This window comes from Sturnira hondurensis, unplaced genomic scaffold (genome assembly GCF_014824575.4).
Source record: "Sturnira hondurensis isolate 20B ecotype Veracruz unplaced genomic scaffold, ASM1482457v3 Scaffold0002638, whole genome shotgun sequence".
NCBI lineage: Eukaryota > Metazoa > Chordata > Mammalia > Chiroptera > Phyllostomidae > Sturnira > Sturnira hondurensis.
The window spans coordinates 10,378,489-10,391,590 of record NW_028075269.1 but is presented as its reverse complement, the minus strand read 5'-3'; the positions used below and the strand labels follow the sequence as shown (position 1 = coordinate 10,391,590).

The window sequence follows — 13,102 nt, the reverse complement described above, 5'->3', positions numbered from 1 at the left end:
AACCCAGGCATGTGCCCTGACTGGGAATCGAACCGCAATACTCTGGTTCCCAGGCCCTCGCTCAATCCACTGAGCTACACCAGCCAGGGCTCTCTGAGTTCTCTTAAATACAGAATCTTAAAGAAAGGCCTGTACTCAGGGAGTTTCTTGGGAAGTTATCCCAGAGGACAGGAGTGAGGGACCTGGGGTCAGGAAAGACAAAAAAAACAAACATAAAGGAATGACAGAACTAAAAATTTACCATTTGCCACCTGGCTGGTGTGGCTCAGTGGATTGAGTGCTGGCCGGGGAACTGAAGGGCTGCCAGTTTGACTCCTAGTCAGGGCACACGCCTGGGTTGTGGGCCATGTCCCCAGTTGGGGGCATGCGAGAGGCAACCGATGGATGTATCTCTCTCACATCCATGTTTCTCTCCCCCTTTCTCCCTCCCTTTCCCTCTCTCTAAAAATAAATAAATAAAATCTTTTTTAAAATTTACCATCGGGCAACAATCATAACTGATTCAAACAATAATTATCAATGGATATGAAAACTATTGGGTGAAAGACTGAATAATAACATTTTATTGTTGGGAGACAGTTCACTGTGGGACTCTCCTGTTTCTCCATGTATTGCAAAAAGTCTCTGTTCTGGAGCATCTTCTCAATGATACTGTATATTGAGCAGCCTTGGAAGGTAGAAATAATGTTTTCCTCTTGAGCAAAGGACAGGCTGACTAATGTCCAGTAAAATAAAGATTATGACTCCCTCTTGGGCAAATGTCAGCCAGGCTTATTACCCCTAGTATAAGATTCAAATTTCCTAAGCCTGGAACTCCTATTATGTAACTCCTATTATGTAACTTCTTTTTTGCATAACTCACCTGGTCCTGTTCACATCACCCTGTGGGAATGGAGTTGGGGAACTAGGGCAAATACTGACATACTGACTGACTACTGCTATCACTATAAATAAAAAAGTTCTTTATCTCTGACTTTACCACCCCCCCCAAAAGTCCTTTATCTCCTATCTTTCGCCAACATCCATAGCTAATTTTTATAATTATTATGCAAGACCCTTGACAGTTCTTAACATTTACACACCTTCAAAGTGCATGACTGCAAGATACGTATTAATCAAAAGGAAGAAACCAGCAGACCCCACCTTAACAGAATGATCAACGTGAGCAACATGTGCCTTCTGAAATGATGTACTAAGAGGAATACACTTCACTGTGCTATTTCTAAGCACAAGAAAACAAACAAATCCAAACTGAAGGCCATTCTTAAACAAAAAATCTACCCAGTAGCATCTGTCATGTCAATGTCAGGAAGCAACACAAACACCGAGACACGTTTTAGATTTCAGAAAACTGAAAAGACATAAAAACTCTTAGAAAAAAAACTGAGTAAAAGGACATCATCTCTGTACCTTATAATAGTTCAGGGGGAGAGAATAATACAGATTTTTAAAGAGAAAAGGTAAAGCAAATGGGGTAAAATATTAACATTTAAAGAACCTAGGTTAAAGATATGAGGAATTCTTTGTAGTGATTTGTAACTTTTCTATACACCTGAATTTGTCAAGTGATAAACAGAAAAAAAAGGAGGAGTGACAGGCATAAAACAATGTTTTTCTTGTACAAGGCTGCTCTCCAGGGGCTACCACATTTGGGAATGCACTGTCGAACATCTCGGACGTGGCCCACATTACCCAGAACCTAAAACGATCAGGCACACAATGTGGCTCCGGGATCGCCTGCCAGCATTCATTTAAAACAGTATTCATAAGCACTGAAAAGAAACTCTTTTCATTTAAAAGTATTACTTGGTTCACAGTAGTTTGGGGAACTTTCAGTCATATAATTTCTTCAATCAATAAAGACTAAAAGTAGAATTTCTCTATGTGGTCCAAGAAAGTTGACAATCAGAAGGAGTTTTCACTCTGGAAAAGACAGAGAACCCTAGTATCGGTCTACACAGGGCTCTACCTCGGGATTTAGAAAATGGAACTACATAACTAGCAGTACTTAGACAATAAAAGTAGTTTCTAGTCACACCACCTACTGATCTTTCTAAATTTCTTTGTGATTCAAGTATATATTTATAAAAGACAAAATAACATGTCTTCCTAGAACTAAAAGATAGGATACACTAGAAAACAAGTTTTTAGCACATAGCAAATGAGTTTAACTCTCCAATGGCCATTTAAATACCAGTATTGTAAATACCTGCATCATTAACAGGTTATTTTACCAGAAATTATATATTCATTCTATCCAGAAATTTACACTAAAACATTTCACATAAGGAACATTTTCACGTAAATGAACCACCACATATTGGAAAAATTCACAAAATAAACCTGCTGTCTGAGGTGCCTACGAAACACTTCTTTGAAAACACTGTAGTCCTGGGTATTTGCCAGCAGTGCTGCGAACAAAGCATTCAGGGAATGTGTTGACTGTAACACAAATCAGCATGTTAAACAACAAGCTTCATCTGACTTAGCAAAAAATTCCAACTTTTGGAACAGAAAATGACCTAGTGCACATTTCAAAGCTGCTAGAAATCACCCTGCCAACGTAAATCTTTATTTTAGAAAGGCTAGAAAGAGTTCATGAAAAACAGTATTTAAGGACTATTCTTACTATTCTCTAGTGCTTTAGAGAATTAGAGCATATAATTCTCTAAATTTTTTTCAAGCTATATAATACCAAAACTCAGAAATGGAAATACAGAAAAGCTGACTAAAAATAAAAAGTTCACCAGAGCACTCTCTTTCTTGAAGTAAACTTTAAGCTTAACAATTCAAATCTGGTTTATAAAACTTAAGTACAAAAGAAAATTTTATTTAAATTCATCAAACAATGATTACCAATACCTACCAATGGATTGTTAGGAACAGGATACAGGGGGAAAAAATATAAGCATGACTGTTTTGCAGACATTCCAGATGAAATAGGATGCTATTTTTTTCTGATAAAATACTTTATCAGAAAAACACTTCTACTTTCTACTTTAGAAGAAATCTACCCAACAACCAGCACAAAATTTGTACTTCTTGTTTTAAAAATCTGTGTAACCTTTCCAGATAAGTATGAAATATTACAGACAGAGAAGGCAAAGGTAAAATGACCCTTACCAGAACATGACCTAAGTTAATCTGCCTTTGAAACAACTAAAATCAAGAGAAGTTCAATCCTAGATTCATAATTTTATCAAATGTCCAACAAGGCTGGCCCTCGCTGGTGTGGCTCAGTGGACTGAGTGGTGGACTGTGAACCAAAGGGTCGACTGGTTCCATTCCTAGTCAGGGCACACGTCTGGGTTGTGAGCCAGGTCCCCAATACGGGGTATGTGAGAGGCAACCACACACTGATGTTTCTCTCCCTCTCTTTCTCCTTCCCTTCCCCTCGCTCTAAAAATTAAAAACTAAAAAAAAAAAATACACTCTCATTTGAAAAAATCTATTCTCATTTAATAACTAAAAATTGGCCCAAACTGACCTTATGTCATATTTTAGGCACTTGCATAAGAAACTAGATAGAATATACAGAATATAGACATAAGCAATGATTACATATTAATCATACATAATAAAATGCCAAAACAGTTATTTTATAACAATGTTAACACTTAAAAGTGTTATTCACAGAAACCATGCAAATTGAAAGAAGTAAAAATTATCACACTGACCTGCTTTTTAAAATCCACCTACCATAACAAAATATATTAAGCCCCAGCCAGGTGGCTCAGTTGGTTGGAACATCCACCCGTACAACAAAGGTCACAGGTTCAATTCCAGCCAGTGCACATGCCTAGATTGCTGATACAATCCCTGGGTGGGACGCCTATGGGAGGCAACTGATTGACCTTTCTCTTTCACATAGACCTTTCTGTCTTTCTCTCTCTTTCCCCTTACCCTCTCTCTCTAAAAATCAATAAACATATCATTGGATGAAGATTTTTTAAAATAAACATTTAAAAATTTTAAGTTTCAAACAAAAGCAACAATAGAAATGAATGAGAATATGAAAAAGAAAATATAGAAAACTAAACATTTGGAAATAAGATAGTCAATTCAGTCTGAGCCACCTATGGGGGAAAATAATGAGATCATAATTCAAAAGATGAACTGAAAGCTCACAACTGAGTAGGGTATACTACAGATGCAATCTTCTGGAGAAATATATAAGCTATGAATAAACCTACTGGAGAGCTTAGGAGTGATTTCGGTAGAGTGTCACGGACAGAGTAAGACTGCCAACAACTAAAAAGTGAATAGAAATTCAAATAGAGGTGTGGAAAAAGAAGTGTGGAAAAAGAAAAGAGAAAATGGGTCCACAGACTTGAAAAGGCACAATTGAAAGATGGCCACTTAAGATCCTAGATACCTGACTATTTTTAAAAGGCTGAAAAAAAGGGAGGGGCAATAAAAATGGGAGGGGGACTTGAAGTTATTGGACAGGCTCAAGGTGCTGAAAAACACAATTCAGGATGAAATCCACACAGTGAATAGGGGGTAATTCTGGGGGGAAGGAGATGTGTCTTTCCTTGAGACGGTGAAAACACAATGTACGCTGGTAGAAGTTATGTTCAGAGTTAGAGGCTGGAAATCTGGAAGACGTTCATGCCTATTTAACTCTAAGTGGGAAACAGACTCATCTGCTAGAAGTAAAAGAGGTAAGGGGTATGGAACGTCTTCAGAAGTGAAATGTGTGTATGACACATTCACAGGTCAGGCGCCTGTCAAGCTACTCAATAAAGCTGCTATACTTGCAGGGCCCTGTGGCTACAGGCAATCCAGGATGTCTGTGAATGCAGCCCCAAACAAAATTGTTAATTTACTTAAAACATCATGACATTTTTTTGCATGTGATTACATGTCACAATATATTTAACTGATGGACCAAGATAACTCTTTTTCTTCTAGTGTGGCCCAGAGACACCAAAAGGTTGGACACCCCTGCTTTCAGGGATATAGAGGTAGAATGTAGCATGCCTGTATTTGATTACTTTTTTAAAAAAATATTTTACTTATTTATTTTTAGAGAGATGAGAAGGAGAAAGAGTGGGAGAGAAACGTCAATGTGTGGCTGCCTCTCATGTGTCCCCTACTGGGGACCTGGTCTGGAACCCAGGCATGTCCCCTACTGGGAATCGAACCACGATCACTCTGGTTCACAGGCCTGCGCTCAATCCACTGAGCTACACCAGCCAGGGCTTGTATTGGATTACTTTCATTCCCCAATGTCTATTGAGCACTTTAGGAAGATAAAAATCTTTAACACATGGTTTCTGACCTGAAGAAACAGTTAGGATACTATTTTATATTTTTAAACACAACCCTTCCCTAAAATGCAGTATTAAGTATTAAGTTACCTTGTAATAGGTTATAAATTGAAGTACTTCATTTTCTTCCAGAGTAAACGGACACAATTTCAAGACGGCTATATCTTTTTTTTTAACCTCACTCAAGGACATGCTTATTGATCTTAGAGAGAGGGGATGGCAGGGGAGAGAAACCTAAATGTGAGAAATATCGATCAGTTGCTTCTCGCATGCACCTGGACCAGGCCTAGGCATGTGCCCTGACTGGAATCGAACGCATGACGTTTCGGTCTATAGGACGATGCTCCAACCAACTGAGCCACAGCAGCCAGGGCATGGTTCGTATTTTTAAATGATTTTTTTTGGCTTTTGTGGTAAGAGTGGTAAATACGAATACACAACTTTAAGAAAATGAACTAGCCCTGGCTGAGTGCTTCAGTTGGTTGGAGAGTTGTTCCTGTACACCCAAAGGTAGAGTTCAATCCCCAGTCAGGGCACATACTTAGGTTGCAAGTTGGAAGCAACTGATCAGTATTGCTCTTTCTTTCCTCCTTTCTCTCCCCACCCCCACTTTCTCTTCCTCCCTCTAAAATCAATAAATATATCCTTGGGTGAAGACTAAAAATAAATAAATAAAAACCTGAACTATTCCTGGTAGCTTAAATATGTCATCTAACAAAATGAAATTAACAGCCTTAAGAAATACAACTATGCATCCTGGCTGGTGTGGTTCAGTGGATTGAGTGTTGGCCTGAGAACCAAGGGGTCGCTGGTTCTATTCCCAGTCAGGGCACACGCCGGGGTTGCAGGCCAGGTCCCCAGGAGGGGGTGTGCAAGAGGAAACCACATGTTGACGTTGCTCTTCCTCTCTTAAAAAAAATAAGAAAAGAAATATGACTACGCTATATTTAAATCATTATTTTTCTCAGGCAGTGTTTTCCAGCCCATGTACACATACACAAAAATAAACTTATTATGGTACTTAGCTAATTTTACCTTCTACTTGCTCAAAACAATGATCCTGTCTAAACTCCATTCATAGCACAGAACTTTGCACTTAATAGACACTCAAATATGTACTAGATAAAAGTTCTCATACAAATATTTTACCACTGTTTTACCACCCATTGAAAACTTTTTCGTTTATCAGTGGTCAGTTTGTGATCCAACTATACAAAAACATTTAAAGTATGCTAAACAGATTTAAAATCTAGTACTTTTTAACCCAATACTATCCTTATCTTTATAACTAAAATATATTCAAACACAACTAATATACGGCAACATATTTGTTCCTTCTCCAGTAAAACTGATTTTATGTTGGCCAAAAACATGTTTGTGTTTTGTTTTGTTTTTGAGACTGTAAGGAAGTATAGCATCATAACCTGTAATTTTCATTGGTTCTCTCACTATACCCTATTTAATCGCAAAAGAAACTGTACTAAATTACATATTTAAGCCCTCAGAAGTGTTCATTTAAATTATACATTAGAAGAAATGTCTCTAGAAAGTCAGGTTCAATTTTCAATATGTTATCACTCTATCTTACTTATTAACTATTTAAGACTGTAGCATTATATATCTAAAGTCGTATAGTTTACCCAACCTACGAGACTCTTGTTGTATTATTAAACAGATAACACGGTCAAAATATATACAAATGAAATTTTTAAGCCTTTATATAAATGTCTACAGTGTAGGAAACATTTTCTAAGCAAGTTTATTTTTGTCAATATGTTGAAGTTGGCAATTTTATTTTCCAAAATTGTAAAATATTTTTTAATTTATGAGTAATATGCAACTAAATAGGGGAAACTAAAGAATTTGAAGTTAATATAAATGTTTTGAGAAAGCCAAATACTTTTTAACATTTTCTAAACTGAAATATTTGGTTAGTCAAATATAGCCAAGTTTCATATTGTTTATCAAAACTTTCTTGGTAAGCCATATGTAACCAAATACAATTTATAATAAGTGACCACAAAATTTTTAAGTGCAGAGGGAGTGACTTACAACTGTTCATTTAATTATTTCAATATCTATTCAAAATAATTTTCTCACTGAGCAGGTGCCAAAGCACATCCTAAGCACCAAGAGAAAAGGTGCTTCAGCATTAACACTCAGGTAAAATACAAAAGAATTTACCTGGCCACCCTGCCAATCTTTTATTTTTCAATGTGACCAAGAGTCATACACTAAAATTCTACTTTCATAATGTAGTTCCTTACCTAAAGGAAACAGTATAGCTCAAATGACCAAAGTACTACATTTCTCTTTATTATTCTTCCCTAAATCTCCACTTCTAGGTGCAATGTTTTGGTTTCTGTTTAAATGACAAAGCAGGAGAAAAATGCAACATAAAAAGTGTGCCTGGAAATCTAAACTTTAAAAGAAGAAATGTTGATCTCAGACAGTAAAAATGGACCGTATGACCCACAGAGAAGTCAGGGTCTGACTTCAGCTAGAAAAACTTAAATTCATACATTATGTGCATCTTAGTTTTATCATTCAAGATTTCCAAAGACCAAAAAAAGTATTCCCATAAATCATACTCATTTTAATAGCAATAATATGTTCTACGTTCTTCACACTTCCAATTTTAAGTCAGGCCTATAATGTAAGATTTTTCAAACTGGGCAGAAAGTTTATGTTCCCTACATTCTACCATAAAGAAAAAAGGTCTATCAGACTGAAAAACAAAAGACACAAGGAGGGAGAGGAGGAGGACTCAAAACACTGGTGGAGGATGGTAAACAGATACTATTTCACAAGACTGATCACTGAGCAGGTGTCAAAGCACATCCTTAATCTTTCCCCCACGCTCCCACAATATTTAATTAACTATAACCAAGTGAACTTTGGTCTCTAGCAACTTCGATATTCAAGTCAAAAGAGATTTTGAAGGCTCCCAAATATAAGAAACCAGTCTCCCCCCGACTATGGCCCAGCATCTTCTACCTACCTGCCTCTCTGTCTACCTTACCTGCCCCACTACCTTCCCTCTCACTCACTCTCCCACAGGAAGAAAAAACTCCATTAGAGAAAATTTGGGGGTCAGGGCAACAAAGCACATTTACAGTAAAAAATATTGTCCTTGGTTTGTTTCATTTTAAAGCCTTCCTGTTGGAACAATACAGCTTTCAAAAGTACTAATTTTGCATTAACTACTAAACATAAAGGACAAAGTCGGTCAGTTAAATGACTTACCTTTCCCAAACCACAAAGAGCACCCTAAAAATACAGTATTTTCAATGCTCATCCAGTTCTTTTAACTTCCAAGTAGTCAGAGTGGAGGCTCTAAGACCCTCGGCATACAGTGGGGTGCCTCAAAATCGAGGCAATGTGTTGCCTTTGCGCAGTGACATGGCCCAAGGATCAACTAAGGAGAACACCTGAACTGCCAAATAGGTCAAGGCCTAATTTGATAAACACTCGGGTAAATAATAGATATAACATACAACCTCCATCTCTATTCTACCTTGGTCCTAACAGTGATTAAGACAAGGTCCAGCCCTGGCCAGGTAGCTCACTTGGTTAGCACATCCTCCCACTGTTGTGGGTCCGATCCCCAGTCAGGGAACATACAAACACAAACTATTCAACCTGTGAATGCATAAGTAAGTGGAACAACAAATTAATGTTTTTCTCTCTTCCTCCCTCTCCCCCTCTCTCCATCTCTTTCTCTTTCTCCACCCTCTTCCCTCTCTCTCTAAAATCAATAAAAATAATAATAATCTTAAAAAATGTTCTTAAAGAAGTCCAAAACAACAGCTATAACAAAGGTACAGAATCAGCACACTAATATTAAGGTATTTTCCCCAAAACCACTCTTAATTATACCAAGCCAACCAAGAGAAGTGGGCTGTACTTCCCCAAGTTGGTCACATTAAGTGCTTTGGCTGCCCTAAGAGGTAGGTTGGCCACTGACTTAAAACTCCTACTTTGTATTTATGTCCCTATTCAATTCTAAGTGCTTAAAGGCACCAGGCAAGATACACTTCTTAAGCAGCTGGATCCAGAACCAGTAAGGACATTTACAGCAATTTCTTCAGGCTCCCATTTTATCAAGAAATGATTACCCATGACAAAGCTTTCAGAAAGTTGTGTGGGGCAAGAGAGGCAACTTCTAAAAAGCAATACAATGTATTTATAGATTCCTCCATTTTAACAAAACCCTAGTAGTTTGTCTGGAAACACACAAGACACCAAGTTAAACACACCACAATCGAAGTCTCAACTTCAGACTCTAGGAAATTAGGACAGCTGCAAACCCTGAAATTTTACATGAACATTACTTTTGGCGGCAACAGTATAATCATATAGCAAGTCATTATGTGTTCTCTAATAGTTAGAAGCAAGAATAACTCTAGAGGTATTTTAAACATGGAGAACTTCAAAGTTCCTTAGAACAAACACCTTTAAAAATAAAAACTGCCATCTCCAAATACAAATGTAAAGTTGCAGTGGAAATGACATTTTTTATGCCTTTGAATCACCATAACCACAAATAATGCAATTCTAATCCACCGTATCATCACCCTTAGTGAGCTGCTGGATTCAGAACAGCATATTAAGAAAGTTAACGCCCCTTACCAAAATAAGCCCTGACTGGTGGGGCTCAATGGGTTGGGTGACATCCAGCAAAGTAAAAGGTCACCCGTTCAATTCCAGGTCAGGGCACATGCCTGGGTTCTGGGCCAGGTCTCTGGTTGGGGCTGCACAAGAGGCAACGTATCAATTTATCTCTGGCACATAGATGTTTCTCTCGCTTTCTTTTTCCCTCCCTTCCCCTCTCTCTAAATAAATAAGTAAAATCTTTTTAAAAATAAGTACTTTTTAAAAAGTGACCAGAGTACATCATTCTGACATTCAAATGGAAAGTAACATTCAAACAAGTATTCCATTCAATGTTTAAGAAACAGTATTTCAGCATGCTGAAATATAAATTTTCCCCTTATCCCCTTCCACATATATACATATATACCTTCAGTGTTTGTGTATCAGATACTAAAAACACAAACTCAATAAAAAAAGTTCACTTGACAACTGCTGCTATTTTAAGTTGCAAGGGGGCTTTCAACACCTTGCAGCAAACAAATATTTACATGTCTTGCCATGCTAGGTACAGCAACCTACCTCTGTAATTTGCACCTTACTTTATGGTATCCCATGACAGAACAGCCAAAAAATTAAAACAGTATGATCTGAAGCTTCTTTTCAAGCATGTTTACAAGAAGAATTATCTCATAAAAACCATCCACTTTTATGCGACTCTCAAACTCCATGCCCAGAAGCCAATGACTGGTTTACAAGCAAGATAATGAGTAGTTCAATGGAAAAGGTATTATGACAATAAACTAAGACTGGCTCACCATGTTATGATCTGCTTGTCTAATATGTATGTTTAGCTACTGCAGTCAGCAATGTCCAAATATAAATTTGAAACATTTAATAGCTGGTTCTGTTCTAGATTTCAAGCTTGTCTTACCTTTTTAAAACATGGTTTTAATCTAAGAACTTTTTTTAGAAAATATTTTCTCTGGAGTAGAAAGAAGAATTAGCAAATGGCTGTTCAATTTTCCCATAATGACCCCCAAAAATGACATGTACAAATCTCAACTCACCTCTACTGTAACACAATGAAAAACAAGAAAATTTCAAAAATAAAAGGAAAATAATCCTCAACAAGGTTAAACATTATATTCCATAAATAATAGCTCCCTACACTTTATGATGCACCCATAAATATGCCAAGAAATGCCTCGTTGATTTAAACATAAAGAATGTTATCTGGTTGGTTACATTTCAACTACTGTCAAGTGGCATGAAGGCATAAGGTAACAAATAGAACTATAAAATTATTCTTTTAAAAAAACTCAGTCATATTTTATTTACTTAAATACTGTTTAATCATGACCTATCAAAACCTTATCATGGCTCATTGTACAAAATTAGCACTGCACTTGCAAATATAAGCAGAATCTAGACTTATCAAACATATGGTGAGGCTTGCCCAGCTTCTGAAAAATTAAATGAGAATGCAGGATTAAAATGTTTTAGTTGGGAACAAACAAAACCCAATGATCCTACTCTCAAGTTTTCCTCAATCATTTGATCAAAAGGGGAATCTCTTAAAATTTTAAGTGCCCAGCAATTAAAACTTTGAAACAAACTGGAATGGTTTCTGTAGTAATTCTACTTCACAAGTTACAGATAACAAGCAAATACCCCTCCAAAAAAAACAAATTAAAAAGAATTCAGCCGATCTCCAAACTACTAGAAGGTACACACACATAAGCACAAGCACAGACTGGCTTACCAGCTTCCTTTCCCGACTCTGTACCAAAGAGACATTAAAGTTGCCAACAGAATTAACCATAACATTTCCCTGTAAACTGGACGATAATCTGAAAAACTCTACTGTGCTAATAGAAGCTCTTTATAATTAGAAGCAGCGAACTGACAGATGGAAAATAAATTCTAACCAGGGCAGCATGAGGTTGTGAAAACACGGTTCAAGGACTGAACGTGTTAGGACTACTTTGTAACAGGTCCAAGATAATTTACACACACACACATACACACACCCTTTAGAGCAATTACTCAAGCAGAAATAAGACTGGGAAACAGGGTTCACTGAACATACCATTTTAAAACAGATTTCTCCCTCCCGACGGGAAAACTAACATTCTCATCCTAGGTCCTTCCACGAGTTCTCCCAGAGCTGCGAAGGGAAGCTGCCACCGCCACCGTAACGAGAGATGCCGGCAACAGCTCCGCCGCGCGGCTGCCACGCCTTCCTCGGGCCACGACAAGGGACGCGAAGCGGCGGGTCACATTTCTCCTCCCCAACAATCACACGCACTCACGTCCCAGGAGTTGACACCCTCCAAACCCGCCGCTCGGGGACCACAAAGCCAGGGACGCAGCCATCCGCTGGGGCGCTCCAGTTGCGTGCGTGCCTGTGTTTGTGTTTGTTCCCCTTAATGAAAGACAAGAGGTATCCGTAGTGACGGCCTATGGCTGCGATGGGGGAAGAGGCACCCTGTGAGACTAAACAAAACTTCGGTTGCTGGGAAAAGCCGTTGCGCAACCTTGGCAAGGAGAGGCTCGGCCAAAGAGCGGCTTCCCGGAGGCTGGGCCACCGCACGCACCAACCGCGCGCGCGCACCCCGCGCCCTGCGGCCTCCGGCCTGGGGCCCCCCCAGCCCCTAGGGAGACGCCTGGACTTCCCACCCGGCTGGGGCCAGTGCGGAGCGCGGAGCACTAGGGCACCGAAATGGGGCTATAGAATGAGTGATGAGTACGCACCGCACTGGGACTGTCGGCCCGGCGGGGATCCCGATAAGGGGCACCCTAGCCCCACGACTCTGGCCCCTTGAATGAGCTACTGCCTCCACCCCTCACCCTGCTCCCTTACCTTCCTAGAGGCCTGCGCTCTCCCCTCTTCGGGCAGCCGCAGCCCTAAGCATGTCCGGGGTGGGGTGCGGGGCAGTGCCGAGGACACGGAGCCAGGAGCTTCAGCAGGCGGCACCACCCAGCCCAAGCTCAACCCCTCTCCGCGGTCGCTGCCATCTTGTCCTGGCGGCTAAGAGGAAACGGCGAAACACCCTCCCCCGACTACTGCTGCTGCTGCTGCTCTGGCTGCTGAGTTCCAGGCCCGTCTCCCTCATCTTCTTCCCGGGGATTTGGGGTGGGGACGGCTTGGCTGGGCTTGGCTGGGGCGAAGGGTGATGAGAGGCCAGCCGGCCACCCTCCGACTGCTGGGGCCTATGGGAGGCGCGGGGTGT

The 13,102-nt window shown here is 39.5% G+C and overlaps 1 protein-coding gene across 3 annotated transcripts in view; it reads right to left on the bottom strand.

Moving 5' to 3' along the window:
• HIPK3 (homeodomain interacting protein kinase 3) overlaps positions 1 to 12,385 on the bottom strand; it is a 97,486-nt gene extending 85,101 nt beyond the window's left edge. For 2 of the 3 annotated variants that reach the window (XM_037040474.1, XM_037040475.1), the window contains exon 1: positions 12,182 to 12,383. In XM_037040474.1, the coding sequence (XP_036896369.1) occupies positions 12,182 to 12,245 (64 nt within the window). In that variant the 5' untranslated portion in view covers positions 12,246 to 12,383. Of the gene's footprint in view, positions 1 to 12,181 lie in introns of all 3 variants that reach the window. The other variant, XM_037040473.1, reaches the window with a different exon arrangement.
• Positions 12,386 to 13,102: the final 717 nt, after the last annotated feature.